At 33.1% G+C, this 22,715-nt stretch overlaps 1 protein-coding gene across 1 annotated transcript; it reads right to left on the reverse strand.

Moving 5' to 3' along the window:
* Positions 1-732: 732 nt before the first annotated feature.
* On the reverse strand, positions 733-6,820 carry LOC145109087 (P-loop containing nucleoside triphosphate hydrolases superfamily protein). The gene is made up of 13 exons (XM_079046196.1): positions 6,555-6,820; positions 6,304-6,468; positions 6,040-6,129; positions 5,808-5,936; positions 5,634-5,734; positions 5,424-5,538; positions 5,166-5,297; positions 5,019-5,084; positions 4,718-4,897; positions 3,487-3,582; positions 3,277-3,414; positions 2,023-2,367; positions 733-934 (listed from the first exon to the last, which is right to left on the reverse strand). Exons 1-13 carry the CDS (start codon positions 6,723-6,725, stop codon positions 863-865), a joined length of 1,800 nt encoding a protein of 599 aa, XP_078902322.1. The 5' UTR covers positions 6,726-6,820; the 3' UTR covers positions 733-862.
* Positions 6,821-22,715: the final 15,895 nt, after the last annotated feature.

Consider the following 22,715-nt stretch of genomic DNA (forward strand, 5'->3'; position numbering starts at 1 on the left):
AGACGAGTTTAAATTTGAGCAAATTTTGGGGACTGCATCACAATTTTGCCAAAACTCAACAAGCCGAAAATGTTTGTTAGCTTCAACATGGTAAGCCTCAAGAGCATTCGCTAGCAAAATATTTTCATTTTCGGCTTCATGCATCACCCTACGAAACGCATCAAAATGAGTTGCAAGTGCATTTGCATGTCTTCATTTGGAGAAGAGTTGATTTAACTTCGAGGAACATGGGCTTGACTATTGTATGTTTCGGCAACTCTCCCCCAAAAACTACGTGGATTGTCGTTAATGTGGATTGAATCTTCTATTACATCAATCCATAAACAAACAAGTAACATCTCTTCTTCACGACACCAAACACGAACAATTTTTAGTGATGATGTTTAGAAGATGAAAAATAAGAAAGTTAAAAGGATTGAATTAAGAATATTTGAATCGGAAGAAGAATAAATAAGGATAATGGTATTTATAGATGAAGATTGATGGTTTAAATTTTGAAAGAAAAAAAAAAGCAGTTATATTTTTGTAAAGAAGTTATTTTTTGAAAAAAGGAATGAGTTAATTGGTAAAAAAATAAAAAAATCTTCCCTCTCATCAGTGAAATATCACCGAGTTGCAGAGCTGATTGTTTGCCGAGAATGCCACTCCAAGTGGCCTTATGTGCATTAATTTTGTATTTTTGGTTTGATTCACTTTCAATTCATTCAACAAAATCAAATAAGTAAAATGAAATGTACAACAAAACCATGGTTTAAAATCTCATATCTTGTAATAAACAAATTATCCCTCAAAACAAAAAAATCATGATTAATAATGCTACAAAACTGTTGTGTGGCTTCAACACCAATCTTTACAATTCCCATTACACATCTTGCTTCTTTTTCTGTTTTGGCCCAAACTCCTTCGCTTTTGCTTTCCTCTTCATCCCTTTACCCTAAAATCACATAAAAAATCACAAACACATAAACCAACAAATTATGAAATAACAATCCCCAAAAAAATAGGTTATCATAAATGATAACTAACCATTTCCTTTTTCACAAATGGAATTTTGTGAAAATTAAAAAAAGGTTATTATCATAATTGTCTCATTATTTTGTCCTAGTTTATGGAAAAGTCTCGCCTTTTATTTTTTTTAACAGAAAAGTCTCAATTACTTAATTTTACATGATAATCTGTCATTCTCTCTTTAAAAAAATGACTTTCCCGTTAATTTGGGCAAAATATTAAATAATCGGGATTTTTCTATTCAAAAAATAAAAGTTGAGACTTTTCCATAAACTATGACAAAATAATTGAACTTTTCTAACAATAACCCAAAAAAAAACCACTTATAACATTAACCCAAAAAAACAAAAGCAAAATCTCTTATAAAGTCTCAATATTTTGGGTCAGTATACAGTTTAATCCCAACTTTTATTTTTCGAACAAAAAAGTCCCAAATTAACGAAACAATCTTTTTTTTTTCAACAGATTATCGTATAAATTAGATAATCAGGACTTTTCTATTCAAAAAAATAAATATTGGGATTAAAAACCGTAAACTGACCCAAAACATTAGGATTTTATCAGAGATTTCCCAAAATAAAAGAGTAAATTACACGAATGGTCCCTATGGTTTAGGGTAATTTGCGCGTTTGGTCCCTAACTTATTTTTTTAACTCGGAAGGTCCCTACTGTTTGTTTTTGTTACGCGCTTGGTCCCTATCTTACCTAAAAATACTATTTTGCCCTTCATTTTTTAATTTATTTAAATAAACATACCCCAAACCCCACCCTCCTCACCTTACCTTATCTATCCCACCATTTTTCCCTATTCAAATAATAGTCTTTTTAGGTAAGATAGGAACCAAATGCGTAACAAAAACAAACTGTAGGGACCAAGTGCGTAACAAAAACAAACATTAGGGACCTTCCGAGTTAAAAAAATAAGTTAGGGACCAAACGCGCAAATTACCCCAAACCATAGGGTCCATTCGTGTAATTTACTCAAAATAAAAAGACAAATAAAATTTTACATACTTGTGAAGAAAAAGTCTTGAGAGGATCTCCAGCCTTTTTATTAACTCTCCCCCCCTTAAACCCTCTACTACTTCCATTGTTGTTATTTCTTCCGAAAGCAGCTCTTGTGAGTTTAACAAATTTGGAAGCTTGTAGGGTTGTGGGGTCCACCAGGTATTCAGGGACATCGCGTAGGTGAGGAGCAGGTGGTTTTTTGCTTAGAAGTTTATCATGTTTCAAAAGATCTAAATCCCTTGGATTTTCTTGAAAATGAGCTTTTAATTTTTCTGAATTTAGGATTTCATTGCGTAGATCTTGTGCTCTTGCTTCTTTTACAGCAATTTTTGTCACACTCCTTGCAACATCCTGTTTTGTTTTTTCAGATATGTAAATAATTAGCTGGAAGCTGGTATTTGTTATATGAGTACTTAAAATTACATGAAAGTACAATTGTTTAATATATATATATATATATATATATATATATATATATATATATATATATACACACACACACAAGGGTTAAATCCCATAGAAGAAGACCTTATGTTTTTTTTTCCGGATTAAGCCTAAGATTTATTTTTTGCGAAAAAAAAAAACTTCAACTTTGTAATTTTTCCCGAAAAAACGCTTCAACCTTCTAAATGCGTCCAAATAAACCATCAACTTTTTTAGTTTTTCTCAAAAAAAAAACACATTTTACAACTTTTTTAAAAAAGATTGACTAAAAGGGCCAGATCGGAAAAAAAAAAAAAAAAAATACAAGGTCTTTTTCAGACAAAATAAACTTGAGGTTTAATCTGGAAAAAACACAAAATATAAGGTCTTTTTTGAGATTAACCCTTTTTCTGGGGAAAAAAATGACTACAAGGGCCAGATTGGAAAAAAAAACACAAAAAATAAATTTGAGGTTTGGCAAAAGGTACTTTTTATTTATCATACAAGTGTTTGGCAAAAGGTAGCTGGAAGCTTTTGAAATGTGTAAAATTACATAAAAGTACAACTGTTTAAAAAAGATAAATATATAAATATATTTTTGAAGACAATTCTGGAAATTGATTTAAAAAGCTCAATACCTTTTTCTTAAACCCTACATGGATGAGTAGCTTTTAGATTTGGAATTTTTTGTTTAAACAAAAAAAAAAGTACAATGGATGGATTTTTAAAAGTACAATGCTATAAAATAGAGTTTTGATATTTCTTGCATTTAGGCATGTTATAAAATATAAATATTAAATAATAACAATAAAGAAAAAATGGATTTAGGTGAATTACCTCAGCCCTATATCTAAGAAACTCCACAGCATTCTTTTCAAGAAGTGGAAAAGGAGCAATATATGTCAAGTCTTTATCTTCATTTTCTCCCAAAAACAATCTAATTTCTTCAAATATCTCCATTTCTTCAGGGGAAACCTATCCAAAAATCACAAAAGTCAATTAAAAAAGAATCAAGAAAAAGAAAAAAGAAATAAAAAAATTACTTACAATTGAGACAGATTGACCCGTATTATACGCTCTTCCTGTACGCCCAATTCGATGTACATATCCAGCAGCAGTTGTAGGCATATCAAAATTTATCACCTGTTACAAAAAAAAAATTATAAAACTTTACTTTTATTATTTGTATAATAATATTCTATAGGGTTAATCTCTCATAAATGACCTTATATTTTATGTTTTTTTTCCAGATTAAATTTCAACTTTATTTTTTTTCTGAAAAAGGCCTTGTGATTTTTCATTTTTTCGATCTGGCCCTTTTAGTTATTTCTTTTTCCAAAAAAAATTGTAAAATGTGAGTTTTTTCGAGAAAAACTTAGAAAGTAGAGGGTTTATTTGGAAGCATTTAGAAGGTTGAGGGTTTTTTTCGGAAAAAAAAAATACAAAGTTGAGAGCTTTTTTGGAAAAAAATGAAAAAATATAAGGTCCTTTTTAGGGAAAAAATAAATTTGAGGTTTAATCCGGAAAAAAAAAATAATATAAGGTCTTTTAAGAGATTAACCCTCCAAAAAACTTGTGAATGTGAGGGCTTTTTTGGAAAAAACTAAAAAAGTTGAGGTTTTTTTCGGAAACAGTTAGAAGGGTGAGGGGTCTTTTACGGAAAATAAAAAAAATAAATAAATAAAAAAAAGACAAAGTTGAGGGTTTTTTCAGAAAAAATGAAAAATACAAGATTTTTTTCATGAAAAAAATAAAATTGAGGTTAAATCCGGGAAAAACACAAAATATAATAAGGCCTTTTATGAGATTAACACTTTTATATGTAATATGGTTATTCATGATGTTAAATTATATATTACATTCATATTAATTTATTATGTAGAATAAATTCAAATACTATGTTTCAAAATTATATAAAAAATATCTCATGTTTTTTATCTTTTTATGTTTCAAACTTATTTACATGCTTGTTTTAATATTACCATAATATAATTATATACAAATTCTTTCTTTCGTTCATAATTGTCTGAAAATATAACTTATTAACTTCTTTTAATAAAAAACTGCTGCTCAAATTTGTCAAAAGGATAACAAATACAAGGATTTTTTTAATCTATAAAAGATAGAAAAAAAAAGGAATCAAACAAAAAGTAAAAAACTTTAATCAAGACAATTTTAAGTTGGATATATACTCTATAACTTATAAGATAATCAAACAAAAAGTATATATATATATATATATATATATATATATAAAATTAAGAAATGTTTTTTTTACCGTGTGAACATTTTTGAAGTCTATGCCTCTAACAACACCAAATTCCAAATCCACCTTTCTTTTCTTATTTTTCTTGAATTTTTTCTTCACAATTTGCTTATTTTCATCAGTTTGATCCTTCTCTTTTGAATCACTATCATCAGTTGCAATCAAATAATCAAAAAGTCCCGCATTAAATCCCTGAAAAAAATACATAAAAATCCCATGAAACTTGTTTTCTTTATCCATTTAAGAACCAAAACCCTAAAAAAACATTATATAGAATTATAAAAACTTCAAGAAAAGTCAAAGGGAATAATACCTCAAGAATATGTAGACGTGAATTCACAGGCAATTCAGCATTTAACACAGCAGATTTTATACCAAACTGTAAAAATATATAAAAAAGTTTTATAAAAATCTATAATAGGTACAAAAAAAAAGATTAATTTAATGGGAAAAATAATACCTGTTCAAGATAAAGTTTTAATCTAAAACTTGTGTCAATTGTATTTGTAAATATCAAAACTTTCTTTTGAACAAGATCCAGCTTCAAAATTGCAAGAATGTAAAGAAGCTTATCTCGGTAGCTGCATTGTATCTAAATACACAAATAAAAAATAATAACAATAAATAAAGATTCAAGAAACTATAAAATGTATGAAAGAAATACCCTAAAAGAAGTTTGTTAATAAAGTATACAAGATTTTAGCTCTTAAGCTCTTACCCAAAATTGCTGAACATTTTTGGGGACAATTTCGTCCTTTCCATCACCAACTTCTGGTAAAGTAAGAATATAGGGATTGTGTAGATAAAGCTTCTTCAAACTTTCAACATCATCACTACAAAATTTTTATCAGAATTAATTGAATGAAGAAATTGCAGGGGTAGAATTGGAAATAGCATCTTATAAGAAGTGATAATGACACAAACAAACCTTGAGGTAGCAGACATGAGAAGGCATTGACATTTTTTAGGAATGTGAGTTTTGAGATCTTTGAGATTCTTTTCATATCCATATGTAAAAAGAAGATCTGCCTGATTTACTAACATGAATCAGTAATTTAAACAAAGACTATTATAAATTTTATAGAAAGAAAAGAATCCATACCTCATCAAGAATAAGAATTGAAAGAGAATCATGAACAGATTTTGCTTGAAGAACACCTGATGAAAGACATCTTTGGACACAAGCTGGAGTAGAAACAAAGATATGAGGAGGCCCTGACAATGCTGTCGCCTGTAAATTGGAAAACAAAAGCAAAAATTACCAATTTACCATTGAACTTTATCAAATTGAAGAACAGAATTGGATTTTATATAAAGGATTTACAAAAACTAACCATTTCTGAGAAACTTGGTTCACCCGTTAACTGAACTACTTTCAGCTGCACTCTGCATAACTCAATTAGCGATAACACCTCTGAATAAACCTGTTAATACCAAATAAAGATTAAAAACGTCAAAAAAAGAAATAGCCTATGAAACGCATTGTTGCAAAATTTTAGTTGGGGTTCTTGTTGGCGATGTTTATAATCGATTGAAAAGTTTAACCCATTTGAAATTTAAAGTAAAATTTTACAGATTTTTGGAATAAGGGTTTATACTTGTTGGCAGAGTTCTCGTGAGGGAACAAGAATCATAGCTGTGGGAGGTAGGGCTTTTGAGGGTGAAGTATTGTTATCGGATAAGAGCTTCTGAAGCAATGGAAGCAAGTAAGCGAATGTTTTTCCGGAACCAGTCTTCGCTCGAGCGACGACATCCTTCCCCTCCTGATGTTTTACACAGAGATATTAATTACTCGATTGAAAGAAACTGTGTTTGTTTAATGGGGAATAATGTCAGGAAACGAACTTACGAGGATTAGTGGGATTCCAGTTTGCTGGATTGGAGTGGGTTTTTCGATGTTTTTCTTCGTGAGGGCACGAATTAGACGAGGGTCTAATCCTAGCTCTTCGAAGCTAAGTTCTTGCACTTCTTCTCCTTCTTGATTTTCTTCATGGAGATCATTTTCGTCGACATTCGACATTTTTGTATGCAGGGTGAAGCTTTTGGAAGAAGAAGACGGCGGCGGGAGAGGGTATCGGTGGTTTTAGTTTCAACTGAACATGCGATGCGAGGAGGCGGAGGTAAATTTGATTTGCGGTCTCTTCGCCCTATAACAGGAATTGAGTTTTCCTTTTAAGTTATTTGCACTTGAGTCCCTATGTTAGTATTTTATTTCATTTCAGTCCCTTGAAAGTTGAAAATAATATGCCATTTTTTGTAATTTGTGGTCTTGTAGAAAGTTGGTTGTTATGGTTATTGAATGATTTTAACATAATTTTTTTGGTAATTCTGATCGGGGTTTATATCAATATGACCATCAAAGTAGAATTAACTGTTTGGTCAAAGTTTCTTAGGAAGCACAAGTCACTTAAGTTAACAGTCTATATCTTTTAAATTATTGTAATCAGTATCGTTAGTTTATCAGGATTTGTCTTGATATTACACCGACACTATGTGGCATCTTATATGGTAGCCTATGTAAATTAAAAAAATATTTAGAAAATTAGTTATGTTGATATAAATAGTGTTGTATAATTACAAATTTAGAATTAATCTAATATTTTAACCTATACCAAGGATTTAAAGAAGATGCACAAGGGAAAAATGAAACAACGATCAACAAGTACAACATCATCTTCTTACCATTTCATACGCCAAATTGAAGGTCGTTATAAGATAAGCTCCTCGTTTAGATATGATTGTCGTATGGCATCAAAAATAGGAATCGTGGATTTGATTGAACCCTGAAAGACACTATCTGTTAGATGTCATTTTATGCATCTTTTAGTGTAGTTTTATTATCATTTAATATCATATTTTGTATATTTGCATGTCATTTGTTTAAATAATGTTCAGCTCATGTTTTTTTATCTGAATCCACGTATTGCTAGCATTTTTGTGTCATTTTTAGATATTTCGAGTGGAGCAGTACTTCGGGAGCAGCTGTATGTATATCTGGAGCTTAAATGGGGCTGGAATTGAAGAATGATGCTAAGGAATAACATGGAGTGCTTACACAAATATCGCGTCCGAAACGAGCCAGAAATCAATATCTGCGATCGCATTTTTTATTTCTGCGATCACATAAATGGGACAAAGTTTTCCAGGGTCGAAATAAGTCATTTGAAAGCCATCTGAGAAGAAAAAGTTAAAATATGCGATCACATATAGCCATTCTGCGATCGCATTTTTGACACGCAACCCTAGAAACTTCAGATATGGCATTGTACTTCATTTAAACGCAATTCTGGAAAAAAACTGAAAAACTGCGATCGCATGATCCTTATATGTGATTGCATTTTAGACGGTTCCAGACGACGGAAAGCACTTCTGAAGGCGATTTTTGATCCCTTTCAGCGATTTTTGAAGATCTGAAGGTTGTGAATCATCTCACACACTTAGTTTAGAATATTATTTGTTTAATGTTTCTTTTTACTAGTTTAGATTCGTTTTTAGCCATGTCTTGCTAAAACCATAGTTTTAGTTCTGCATAGACTAGTATTAATCATGTGATTAGATTTCATATATGGTTTTCTTTTTGTGTTTCTATCTAGATTTTTTAGTTTTGAACTTAATGAATGTTTGATTTTAATTCTTGTTAGTCTGATCACCTAGCCAGGGTTTTATCATTCCAGTTAATCAGTTAATTGAATCCGTAATTGTTCTTGTCAATTGGTAAGTAATAAGTATTAGATTGGTTCCGTGGTTGGGATTTAACTCTGATATAAACTAGAAAAATCATATATTTATACTTTCGAGCTTGTGAGAAGTATTGGGTATTGTTGGGAATTTTACACAGATCATAAAGCTACTTTTCTGATTTAATTAAGAACTTGTTTAATTAGACAATAAAAATTTAGGGTTAATTCAAAGAGCTTGTTTTGGTTAACTAATTAAGGTAAAAGAGATCATACCAGAGCTTATTAGTTTTTCTTAGTACCAGCTTAGATAGAACACATTCTGAATAATCAGATCTGGATTGATTACATTATTAGGAAAGTCGCAGCAGAACTGAAATCGTTTTTATTATTGAGTTTCGTTTAATTTATTTTCACTGCAATTTTTAGTTTTAGTTTTTATTCAAAAACCCATTTTTTATCATTTCTGTTTTATTGACTAGAATGTGTCTGATGCAAAAAGGTATTAACTGTTAGATTGTGTCTCTAAAGATTCGACCCTGTTTCTTTTCGTTATATTATTAGTGCAACCAGCAGTGAAATTTTATTTGCTTAATACGCCCGCGGCAACATGTTAACACTATAATACATGCCTAATTATTTAATAAAAATTGTGTTGATGTTGTATGATAATAGTATCATGTTAACCTAATTAATTATATGAAGAAAGGGGAGATGTAAATTATTTCGATGTATTGATCATGATCTGTCTATTAAAGAGTATAAAACCATCATGTACGATGTGCACATGAAGTTGAAGTTAACAAAAAAAAAACTAATAGCTTGGAACTTGGGAATCAATAAAAAAAAATGAACGAGATAATATAAATGTGAGGTTAATGATGTAACATCTTCAATTTGGGCTTAGAACTTTTTTCTTTTTTGGTATATGTTTGATTTATGTTGAAATTGAGTTTGTACCCTTTGAGTACCATTGGTAGTGAGTTAGAAACAACAAAGAATGAAGCAAATTGATTTGTAACATCCTGTTTATTAAATAAATAAATAGATAAAATTGATGAACGAATAGTCGCCCTAAATCCTTATTATTTAGTGGGGTGTTGGTTTTGGGGAGCCAAATGTTATAAATCGGATTATTCAGGGGTTAAAAAGTAATTTTGGGATTTATTTTGAAAAGATTTTGGAGGCTAAGGGGATACTTGGTAAACTAGGGATCGAATTTGAGAGGAATTATGGAAGCATGGGCTGATTGGTAAGATTCGGACTTGATTTGTAAGGGTTTTCAGAAGGAGGGGTTAAAAGGGTAAATTTAGGACTCGTTTTGAAAGAAAATAGAGAAGGGAGGACCATTGTTGTTATTATGGGGAGAACTTTCATGGGGATCGGGGTATAAGACCCTAACCCTAGTAGCATTGCAGCCGCCACCTCCTTCCTCCATTCTCCAGCCGCTGTTACCACTCCAACTCCCTATTGTCTTTTCGATCGGTCGAAGTCCCAAGCCACCAGACGAACATCTCGTGTCCATCTTGCTGCCGGATGTCGTGGACGGTCGAGAGAGAACCGTTGAAGACCGTTTGGAGCTGTGAACGCCGACGTCGGACGCCACGACTGCCATTTCCGGAGCCTTCTCGGTCGCCTCCTTACCAGTAGATGATCAGAGACGCCACCCCGTTGCGGAGGTCGAAACCACCAGCCATTGCCGCCGCGGGTGCTGCTGTTGGAGACGAGGACCACCAGCGGGTCCGTTCCTCTGCTATTGTTGCTATCGTTCAAGGTAGCCATCGATGTGGGGGGGAGTTTTGCCGCCTTTAGCCACTACTGTTGCTACTAGAGCTACTGCCGCCATGTTACCCCTTTGTTGTCGCCACCAACCACCGTGGGAGGTGGCTGTGTGCGTGTTGCGATGTTTGTGCACGAGTGTTGTGATGGTTTAAAGCTGCAGAAGCGTTTCTTGGTCGGAGAACCGAAGAAAACCCCACCGCCACCATCATTAGGTGGTGGCTGCCACTCTCTACCGCCGCCTGCCGCCACAAGTTCGGGAATCTGTCAACCAGCCGCTAGAGTTTTATCCGCGGGACTTTAGCAGTGTCAGGTGAGTCTCATCACCATATCAATGGGTCTAAGGCACTAAGGTCGGCCCATTTAATGATATGTGATATGCTAGTTGATTATTTGTTATGTTAGTATGACATTTACATGGAAGACCTCGGGGGGTTCCCGAGGTAGTAGACTAAGACCATGTGGGGGTTCCCATGGCAATTAGTTATATGTGTTATGCGGTATGCTAGCTATTATGTGATATGTGGTATGCTAGATATTTCTGTGATATGCGGTGTGGTAGTTGACTCCGTGTTGCTTGCATGGAAGACCTCGGGGGTCCCGAGGCAGTGGGATATAAGACCATGTAGGGGTTCCCATGGCATCCCAGGCCAAGACCATGTGGGGGGTTCCTATGGCAGTGATCTAAGACCATGTGGGGGTTCCCATGGCTTTCCTAGTTAAGACCATGCGGGGGTTCCCATAGCAGTGGGCTAAGACCACGTGGGGGTTTCAGTGGCACCCGGTGTAAGACCTTAGAGGGTTTCCATGGCTTCCCTATATGTTTACATGCATGGCTTGTGTAGCTGATATGATTTATGTGAGTATGTGAATAAGACCTTGGAGGGTTTCCATGGCATCTTCATATGTGTATATGCATGCTTATGCAATTGTTATGGTTTATGTAGCTGTTATAGTTGATATGGATTATGTGGTTATGTGGATTGTGTGGGGTATGCTCTGGGGAACTCACTAAGCTTCGTGCTTACGGTTTACAATTTTGGTTTCAGGTATCATTGATTTGGAAAGGAAGGGCTCGGATTGATCGCAGTGCACACACCTATGATTTCCGCAATGAATGATTTTGGGATGAACTCTGATAAATGTTTTACTTAATGATGATTTGAAATGTTTGAAATAAATAGTATCAATGTTTTAGCTATATTAAAAATGAAATTTTTACCCTTAATTTTTCGGTCGTTACACGTTGGTTGGTTTGAGGGGTTCGGACATACTTTCGGGTGTGTCTGAACTCAAACTGAGGATCTGCTAAGTTTTCAAAAGGAAAATGTTTTAAGGAAAGAATTTATAAGACAAGAAAGGGTGTGGTGCATGCAATCAACCGAGCTCAAGTAAATTTCCCCAGAATACCCACATTTGTTATATGTTATGATTTGATTATGAATCTGTGAATCGCATGCTAGTTGGGGGGTGTTGTTAAACACACCCGATTTAGAGATAAATACCACTCTAAAGGTCAATACCATATTGACTTGGTTAAATAACCCGAATTGATAGGACTTGAGGTAATAATTCCTTATTAACATAATTCTTACAATTTTTTTATTTACGATGTTATTTAATGGGAACAATCATTTTATCAAATACTCTGTATTAAATAACTTTTACAACATTAACCCTTCTAGTTATAATTTATTTTCAATTTATATCCTTTTTTATTTTGAAAAATTACTTTCAATCCATGTTATTCAATTGAATATATATATATATATATATATATATATATATATATATATATAGGTAAAAGTTCATTTGAGACAAATATAATTTTGTAAGACCGTGAGACCAAATTTTTCTAATGAAATATTCTAATATTTTGTTGATCGTAAAAATATAATATGTAATATACTCAAACATTATATACAACAATGAGCAAGACAAACACCAAATGCTAGCTTGATTTCGGCCGAGAAGTGATTTCGGTTCTTCAAAACCGAAATCTCTATGTTTTTGGGTTTCAAAACCGAAACTCCAAATGCAAAGGTGTAAAATGTTTTGCTTTAACTATTTGACTTTTGTTGATTTAATTGACTTTTGTTGACTCAAAATTTACAATTGTCACAGGAACTTACTAAGTTTTATGTTTATCCGTAGTTTACAAATGTTTTTCAGGTTGTTCTAGTGATCGAGGCAAGAGCGCGACATGAATATACACTCGTATCAATGGGTTTTGAAATATATTTAAGATTATCGGTTTAAACTTATCCAATATAAATTTTAAGATTATCGACATATATTTATATTTATATATTTCAAATAAATAATCAAGTTGTTGGATTTAGAAATGAAAATAAAAACTAAGAGGATGTGTTTTAAAACTTATATATAAGTTAAAGGAGTTAAAATAAAATATAAAAAAGGTGTAGGAAGTATTGAAATCGTAAGCAACGCATAAAGGTGATTGATTGTTACGATATCAAATCAATTTTTTAATAATTGTTTATATATGAAAGAGTCACAGATTCTATGTCATAATAATTAAAGGTGGTTTTGACTTATATGGTGCAATTAAAATCCTCCTAGTTGGGGCTAGGAAAGATGTCTTTATATGTTATATGAGCTGGTAGACTTGCATGCTAGTGCTGAGTAGTCAGTGATAGATTTGACATGATATGTGATGCTTGCAGCCTTGGAGATATTGGATGCCATGCGGGAATGAGAATGATTATTGGTATTAGTAACTGCTACGTGTATGCTTTTAAAATTGTATACGGTTAGGATCTTATAGCCTTAGAATAATTGATTTGGCCTTATTTCCTGTTCCTTGTCTGGTTGTGATCCTAGGGTAGAGTCTATTATTCAACAGTCTATTAGATCATGTTCTGTGTATAATTTGCATGCATAAGGCAGCCGACAGTGAGGATGGATGGATGTGGATAGCGCGAGTTGTGATATGTGGGCTGAATGTTCTATGATAGTCCTTTGGATCGGAGTGCAACTGCACGAATGTTGCTTGCTTTGTGCTTTGTGGAACTCCTGAGTGATGGGAGTCAGCTACTAAGTGGATATGACGATATCTAGAAGGTGGATGGCTGCCATCATGGGGAGTTCTTCAGAAGTTGATGGCAGGGCGAGGTTGGAAACCTAGGAAAGCCTAGGATATGCTCCAGTGAGTTAGTTGTTGGATTAGGTGTCTAGCCCATAACTATTTTGGTATGTACTTGACCCGATTACGAGCATGGTCCTTTTGGGTTGCCTTCACCATAGCAATTGATAGGAAGAATTAAGGAGAAAGATGATTAGTTATGATTTATTATATGAATAATATATTAAAAGAGAAATCATATTGTTTAATTAATATTAGTCAAGAATTAATTAAGAATTAATTTTGTGGCTAAAAGAGATTGATTAAATAAATGAAACGGATACTGTAATTATAAGATAGTTGCATAAATTGGGCTAATGGACTCCATAGAAGTTGGAGTGGACGAAATCTATGGGGAAACCCATTAGAATTCGTCCAAGGCCTCTAAGGAGGAAGTCCATGGGCTGCTTAAGGCCTAAGCAGTCAGATTAGGGTTTCCTGGTTGAAAACCCTAATAGCCTAACTATATAAGGAACCCCTAAGGCCCCAAAAACATGTGGAAGTAATCCTTAAGGGTTCTTAGACATTTTTGTGCCTCCTTCTCCTTCTCCTTGTTCATCTTGTTGCTCATGGTGTTTGTGACTCCATTAGAGGTGCAACATTTGAGGCACTAAGCTTTCAGAATTCAAGATCAAGAAGGTTTTGAGATTGTTATTGCTATATAACAATCAAGGTAAGATCTAACCCTAATCATATGTCAATTTCAGATTTGTATGCTAGTCAATTAGGGTTTATTGCTTTGGTATTCAATGTTGTATGTTTACTTAGAAAAACCTAGATCAAAGCAATTATGGTTGCATGAACACCTTAGGAATGATGTTATGCTAATAATCCATTAGTGGTATCAGAGACTATGTCGTTTTTCTAGTGAATAGATGCAAAAGTGAGCTGCCAAATGATAAAAAAAAATTGAATTTTTTTGTTGTCTGCGACGCCGAATCGGCGAGTCCGTCAGTGGACTCGGCGAGTAGCCTGAACTCGGCGAGTCCGTCAGTGGACTCGGCGAGTCCAGTGTCCTGTTGCCAGGATTTTCGATTTTTTGAGCAGATTTTGTTAAGGATAATTACCAAAACTCGTTTTTATTGTCTAAAATCGTTTTTTTATGTTTGGAATGATTATCCTTATCAAAAAAATTTGGATTTGGTTAAATATAGATAATATAGGATTATTATGAGTCGAATATTTGACCTACTAAGGTTTACACCCTTTAGGTTTTATAGTTTAAATTTGAACTTAAAAGTTTTAGTTTTTGAAATTTAATTAGTTAAACCCTAATGTTTTGAAAGGTTTCAAAACTTGTCCTCAAGTTTTGGAATTTAATTTTAACTAGATGGAATTAGATGCGCCTTTGGCGCTGTGTACCTTTTTTTTCGTTATTTGAAACTGTAGCAGATAAGATTCACAAATATTGTGAATTCATTTTTCCGGTATTTTTAATTTTATGACCAACATGCCCTAAACCCAACGGAATTAAAGCATCGGATGGCCTTAAATACTCCACTTGATCCACTAATGATCTCGATCGTTGATGCCTAAACAACCAATGGGAATATGATTAGGCCAAAGTGAAGGAAATAACAACATACCTTACTCTTTCTACCAATATATAGACAACATACTTTATTTTTCTATCATAATAACAATGTACTTATATTTTTACCAATAACAATGTGTTTAGTATTTACATTGTGCTATTACATGAAATTATGGGTCATATTTAGTAGATGTAAGAGAAAAACTTACCAATCTCGATAGCACTTGAAGCACAAAGAATGGTTGCAATCCGGCAACACAACTCTACTATTTGTTTCCATGCAGATCCCGCATTCTATTTCTCTTTCTACATCAACATCCAAGAGTTTTCCTTTGTCAAAACCTTCTTTTCGTGAATATGTTTTTGACTATATTTCTTTTTGTTACACAATTAACAATAGACCCGACCTCCTAATACTAATACGGGTTGTATCGGCGTCCTCCTCGACCTCCACTGTCGCTACCCCGCCTATGACCACCACCCCACCTGCCTCCACCACTCCGACCACCACCACAACCACCATCTCTTGGATAGAGGATATGAGGATAGTTACTTATCGATGCTATCTTTTTTGAAAAAAAATTAACTTTTTGCCCCTGAGAGAAAGTACGCATTATTGTCCCTGATATTAGCTCTATTTTCAAACATCAGGTAATTATCAGACATGAAAGGAACAGTTGGTTTAAGTAAAAAAAAATTAATGTAACAAATAACAATGTATTTTTTTTGTGAATTATGACATACTAAACATATATACTTTCCTTACCTAAAACCTTGAAATTTTTGTCCACCTACTGAGAAGAAAAAAAAAACCCTGCATAATGATAAAAGTAAAATAATAAAATATAAGAAAATATTGTGCATTAGTAAAATAGAGTTTTAGATATAAGTTTGTAAAAAAATGAAAGTAGGATGCATAAATAAATACAAATAGATGAAAAAAAATTGTGGAATTTACCGACCTTATAAAAACATGCTACAACTTTAAATTAATGGAAACTGATAACGACCGAATTTCAGTACTTTATGATTCACAACAAACGTAGCTGATTTTTTGTTAGGTTAAAATATAAGCAATTTTAGATAATAACTAATTTTATTCATCCAAACTTGTAGCACATTGTTATATTGTAATTTTGTGAGAATATTGTTTTATTTTCAACAAAATAAAAATAATTTGAATTAAAAAGCATTTGCAGATTGATTTGTAATATTAAAAGAGGTACTTACATTGTCAAAATGGTTTATAAAAGTATCAAAAAGGAGGTAAAGCTAAAACATTACGTGTTTGTGATTATACCTGTTTGTAACACATATTCCTATATCTCTTTCTAAAAAAAACGTATATCCCTATATAGGCCTCATCCCAAATCTCCATTCGCTGGCAAATAAAGCTAAATGCAAAATAAATAAATAAATAAATAAATAAATTTTAAAAAATTTAAAAATAAATAAATGAATGATCATTTCCATAGTAAACTATGATATTCTTATATATTCCAATATGCTTATCAAAATGTAGGTGTATAATTCAATAATGCCTATATATGCAAAGAAAACATTACATCAATTTGGTGAAATGGTAACTTGGAAAAAGCAACTTACATCATCTGCCACTATCTTATTCTTTGTAAGTTTCAACCACCAATCTTTCTTCCAATAAGAAATTATAGTCCTTATATAACATGAAAAAACAAAAATATTTATATAATTACATCAGCATAGCCCTTCAGGTAACAGTTCATAAAGGTTAAAATAAACGTTTATGCTTAAAATTCCTAGTAATTGAAATAAGCATTTAACATGAACACATGGAAGTATGTTAATCCATAATTACCCAAACCTAAACAAAACCATTGGAAAAACCCAATGATAGCATGAATCTAGTCAAGTAAGTAATGAACACATCATTAGAGATGGGTCCAAATACCGGTAATTGACGATTAATAAATAAAAAAATAAAAAACAGAATTTTTTTAGACATGCATTCAACATAGAGATAGTATTGCACTTCAGCTTTTAAAGTGAAATAGTTGATAATTTAAGTTAAAGTATGAGCTAAAAACTAAACAGTAAAACAACTACAAGAACATAAAAAATAATGAATTCAAGTGCAAAAGAAACTGCATATTAGTTTGGCAATTCAAAGATATTGCTTTTGAAAGAACAAAAATCAAATCAATAATCCTTTAGTTATAATCACAGAAGAATATAATTTCAATTAAGTAGAAGAGACCTCACCCTCGTAGATTGAGAGGTTAACACCATCAAGAAGCGTCAGTGGTCAACCTTCCATGTCAGTTTAATACGCTAAACTATCTTTGAGGCGTTCTATCAAACACTTGGGGTGCATCAGTTGACCGAAACTTAAATAGGGCAAGAAAGTGACCATCTTAAGGTAGATTCTATCGACAACGAGATAGAAATAGTTTTGTGGGTTGTAGTATAGACAACATGATTCATCCCAAATGACACAGAAACTTAATAATAATAATAATAATAAAAGGCCTTGTTTTTATACCTGAAGAAGCTTTAACATTGGCAGTGAAGATGGCCATAAGAGCAGATCCAATTTTGAGTCGGTGAGATGAACAGATATCGGTCAAGGGTTCAACCACTGGAGTGATGGCGGTGCAGACGTGATCTGATCCCTGAACATTGGTTTCAGAATTCTCTGTTTGAGAAGAGTCGATGGAGGAATAAGGCGGTGGAGCAGAAACTGACCTCCGACCGCCGCCACTAATAAAACGTCTCCGTCCTTCAGCGACTCCAACGTCGTATCTGCTTGGATTGTCGACTCCATGAAATAAAATTGATTGTAGAAACTGTATTGGAAGGTGAAGTCGGTACTGAAAGCAGATATAAAACGAAAAAGAAGAAGGTGCCCTTAAAATGAGGAAGAAAACTTTGGTGACAAAATAGGAAAGAGAAAAAAGTATACTGTTCCCCAACTTTTTAAGCTTTTATGTATATATAAATTAAAAAGTATTAATTTTGAAATATTAAATTCTAAAACCTTATAGTTTTGAAAAATTCAAATTACACCCTTATGGTTTTATTAACTTAATTAAGTGTATAATTAAAAGATGGTTAATAATTCCATAATGATTTGGTTTATATTTAATTAAATTAAAAGTATAATTTATTAAATCAGACCACCTAGTATTTTAAAAGTATAAAATACACCTTATACTATATAACATTTAAAAGTTTAACATATTATATATGTATGAGAAAAAAGTCAGTCTTACCGTTAGTCGGCCTCATTCACGAAGTTGGTATCTAAGGAGTGTTTAAGGAAATTGCCTATAAAATGACGATTGAATGGGTATCCACTCTTACCCACCGCACTCTTGACTAGTGGAGGGTCGTTAGCCGAACGGATAGGATAGGACACAACCTTCCATTATAAGTATAATGAAATACGAAGTAACTAAACGCTTTTATAAATTCCCAAATCTTAGTTACTTTAGGAAAAAGTGAATTTGATGCAATTCCATGGAATTACACTTTGTACCCTTGCCTAGACAATTAGTGGAGCGTGTGTTGTTAACGGGCACACTAAGTTGGGATTGGCATTGGTGGCAAAGGGTGGCTCGATGTTTGTCATAGATCGATGGAGCGTGTGTGGTTAACCGGCACGTCGATTAGGTGACTGTAACATTGAGGGCACCACGTACATTCGCATGGTTACTCTCACCTTATTTGTGGTCCTCGGCATCCCAGTCACAAATGAAGGGCATAATCGAGATTAAACATGCCATTGAAAAGTTCAATGAATCTAAAAAGATCTAGGAATTTCAATTCATTTAAAACTTAAACCTTCAATTTTCGTTTTTCATGGTGGAAATTGGTAAATCGTCATTTACCTGCCTTCAAATGTTCTGCAATTTGAATTACGGCATCCCTCTTTCAAGTTGTAGAATATTGTGTTGGGTCCTAGCCTTAATATCTCATTTGGGTGTTTTATTAAGGACCCCATCAACTAACTTGAATTTCTCCCGTTTTGTAGATGTCAAAGTCTGACAACTCCCCTGAATCCGTTGGAAAAAGTTTTCCACATGAAGATGATGTTCCACGATTGGATTGTGGAAATGGAAATCATACTTCACTTCCTCCACCTCCTCCAATAATTCTCCCTAACCTACGTGTTCGAAGACTTGAAAAGTTCAAGGTCACTCAAGCCCTATTGGCAAAAATACACAAAGATGGAAAGTCTGTATGTGCTTATGTCTTGGATATGAAGTTGCATATTGATAAATTGGGTATGTTGGATGTCGATGTCTCAAGGAAGTTGGCTATTGACTTGGTTCTTCAGTCACTTCCCGAATCATATAGTAAGTTCATTAGAGAGTACTATGTGATGGACCACGACGTAACCCTCATTGATTTGACTTATTTGCTTGTTGCTGCTGAATCATAAATGATTTGGCGGACTGGTCAAACAGATTTGTCTGGTAAATCAATGTCCCAACCTTTTGTAGAAAATGGATACATTGGAAGTCCAGAAAAGTTTTCTCTACGCAAGAGAAAGGCTAAGTATGAGATATTCCCTTGTGCCATTCCCAAAGAATATGTATGTTTCTACTGCCAAGAGAAGGGGCATCGGTTGTGAAGCTGCCCTGACTACCTGAGAGACCTAAGAGATGGGAGAGTCAAGGTGTATGACTCTGCTTCAGGTAAAATCCACTATCTAACTATGTTAAGTTCCTTTTTAGATTCTTAATACATGATGTGATAAGATTACATTTGGTGTTTTGTAGGATCGAAGAAAAAGGAAGCTTAAAAGAAAGAAGTGAGTTGAATCTGGTCATGAAGAAATGGATTTCGATCGCATGATTCAAAGATCGGATTTTTGAGCTACTTCTTTAGAGTTAGGATAGATTGCTAAATAATATTTACATAGTTTTTATTTGTAATCACATTGTAAGGACAAGATTTTTCCGCAATAAAATAAATTTTGATTTTGTCTTATTTATGTTTCCTTGCGATGGATTTTTATGAAAATTGGTGTTTGAATATTTCTATTGTCAGTAATATTGTGAATGGATTTGATTATTAGTTATGTTATTTGTGGTAATGTCAGAAATTTACCAAATAAGAAAAGATTCTCATCGCCCAAGTTTCAATTGGACAGAAACCTGGAATCATGCAACTGGTATTGTATGATGAATGAGAAACTTCGTATTTGGAAAATTAAGACTAACTCCTTGTTCTCATAAGTATGTGAGTCAAATAAAGGACTAAAAGAGCTGGTACACAATGTTGTGCACTAGGTCAAGTCCACCACAAAGAACGACAAAATATTCGTCATGATTTGCTAAAAGATTAGTAAATGTGATTATACTTAAAAGATTAAGTGTGATTATGAATCATTGGAAAAGTTTCAATGAATAGCAGAACGAATAAGAAGAATCAATTAAGTAGAAAGATAAAAGTTTCTCCAATCTGAAAATATGGGAGAGTACTTAAGTATCTGTTTTATGATTAACTTAGTGATTATATAACCGTGTCACAAATTGATCCTCTAAGGACACCTTAGTACACTAGTATGGCTAAGAAGAGGAATCATAAATTATTGAAATGGTTAAATCAAAAGGTGAATCATACTTCGTTCCAAAATCAAGTCTTAGAGTCATACTCCAAGATTGTAACTTGAGTGACACATCTTAAAAAGTTTTAACACACTCATCAAATGTGGAGTAGAAGAAAATGTTTTTCTTAATCTTGCACGTTTGAAATTGGTAAGTTGTGATGTCTTGGATAAGACAAAGACCAACTAAGACCAATTGTGTGTAGTGTTTGCCTTGATAAGGACCTACACTAACTCTTGAATATTTGTTTTGTCAAGAAATGTTTCTTGACAAGAGAATCTTATATGTCAAGAGGTCAGTGGGAGTCTAAATGATCTTGAAAAGTTTCAAGAACTAATCAAGGGTAAACCTATTGTTAAACACTAGCACACGACTCGAGGTTTGTAACCTATCGTGTTGACACATTTTTGTTTCTGTGTCATTCCAGTTTAAGTCAAGTATGCATATGAGTTCTATGAGTTCTCAAGTGATTGCATAGAGGCAAGGAATCTTGATCAATGGAAAGTACATTGATAGGTAGGGGCGAGCTGCTAAAAGACTTGGAAGCAATGGTGGGACCCTTGATGGCAAGAAATAAAGAATGAACAAGTTCTGTCCATAAGAGTTTGGATTTGTCATAAACATTATCTTATGATTATGGTTATGACATATTCATGTGGATAGGAACACATACACCATAAAATCTAAGTGTCATAAGGTTTCTCTCCTTCATGAAAATGATTGTGAGGAAACGCTTTCACTAGGAAGATTTTAATGAGATAGCGATTATGTAAATTGCATTCTGAAATTCGATTATGAATACGGCATCCCTCTTCATAGTTCGAATTGTGAGATTTGGAAATTAGTTTGAACAGTCGAGACTTATTGCTATAAGTTCTAGAATTGTTTAGACACACATGTGAGCTATCTAAGGAAAGGTGTATGAGTTGTTTTCTAGAAGATTAGATAAAAGATTGTCGAAGCGTATCGTATTAGAAATATGATCTTTGGAAATCAATAAGTATTGTTTTCTAGAAATTTAGCAGATTTCTGAATACATGTCAAAGCTAGTGGGAGCATAAGTGTTATGCTGATAAGGATATAATCATCATGTTAGTGGGAGCATGATTATTATTTTAAGTATTGCAAGTTAGCAATATTAATTATAGAAAACAAAAGTTTCACTTTGCAAAGTTGCAGGGGTTGAAAATTTGTTTTGCTATAATTAAAGGAGAGAATATTATACTTCGTTTCAAAATCTAAAAGCTTAGATCGAGAATTTTAATCAAATTTAGTCAAAGGACATATATGGATGTTATGTTGAAAAGATTCAACATAAAGGAATTATATATATGGAAATATTATAGCAGAAGACTGGTAAAGTATCACGTTTTTCATTATGAATCGTGTCCCATACGCTTCGGGTATAGGTTCGATTGCATATGCTATAATATTTGACTGTTCTAAAATTTTCCAAATGCCTAGGGCATCAAGAGGGAAAAAGGACTACAACCGGATTTGACTAAAATAATTAAACAACTGTCAAGGACAATCTAAGGTTCGCTAAGGATTGGTCGTTTGTGAGCAGTTGGAAGTATAGTAATGAATGGACCATAATGAAATTTTTATGATTAGATATGATTCTAATAATGAGTTGTCATATGGAAAATATGGAAATGTTTCCATATTGGGAGTTGGACGTTAACAATTTATGTCTAGATTAGAAACTTTTATGCAAGAAGGATGTTCAAAGGAATGTACTTTGAATGTGAGACTTCATATCTATGGAATTGTCTTGTAACAATCTCCAATAGAACACCTTGTAATTTCATTGGCAAAAGTCTTGGTGACTTTTGTGCAATAAGATTACAAAAGGATAATTGCATAAAATGTTAGAATCTAACATATTCTAGTAGTGGCGAGAATTTTATGTTCTTACACTAACGATAGGGATTAGAAGTTGTGAAATGAGCATCATTGGAAATGTTTTCAATGGATCTATTTCACAAAGTATGGACCATAGGTAAACAGAGTGTGCATGTTTGGTACATGGGACAACTGCTGTTATAATTCAAGTAATAAGTTGATTATCCGAAACATTATACAATGAATAATGTGTAATCAATATGGTGACTAAATAAAAGGGGTTTTGTTTATACTCAAAAGTTTGGGGCCATATTGGATTCAATTATTATTGTGTTTCACTTTGCATGTTTTGACTTCCCAAATAATAAGATTATTCAAACCATCCACAATCGCTCATACTTTGGAAATAGGTATGAAAGAAGACTGTCATGAATTG

Source organism: Lactuca virosa, chromosome 4 (assembly GCF_052849685.1).
Source record: "Lactuca virosa cultivar CGN04683 chromosome 4, Lactuca_virosa_CGN04683_v6, whole genome shotgun sequence".
Taxonomy (NCBI): Eukaryota; Viridiplantae; Streptophyta; class Magnoliopsida; order Asterales; family Asteraceae; genus Lactuca; species Lactuca virosa.

Bases quoted from the DNA above. Each gene is read 5' to 3' on its own strand.
- LOC145109087 (XM_079046196.1), bottom strand. From the start codon at position 6,725: ATGTCGAATGTCGACGAAAATGATCTCCATGAAGAAAATCAAGAAGGA. The intron at 5,539-5,633 runs GTTTGTTTGTGT...AAAATTTTGTAG, and splicing joins CTCATGTCTGCTACCTCAAG to TGATGATGTTGAAAGTTTGA. The intron at 3,583-4,717 runs GTAAAAAAAACA...TTTTTGTAACAG, and splicing joins ACTTCAAAAATGTTCACACG to GTGATAAATTTTGATATGCC.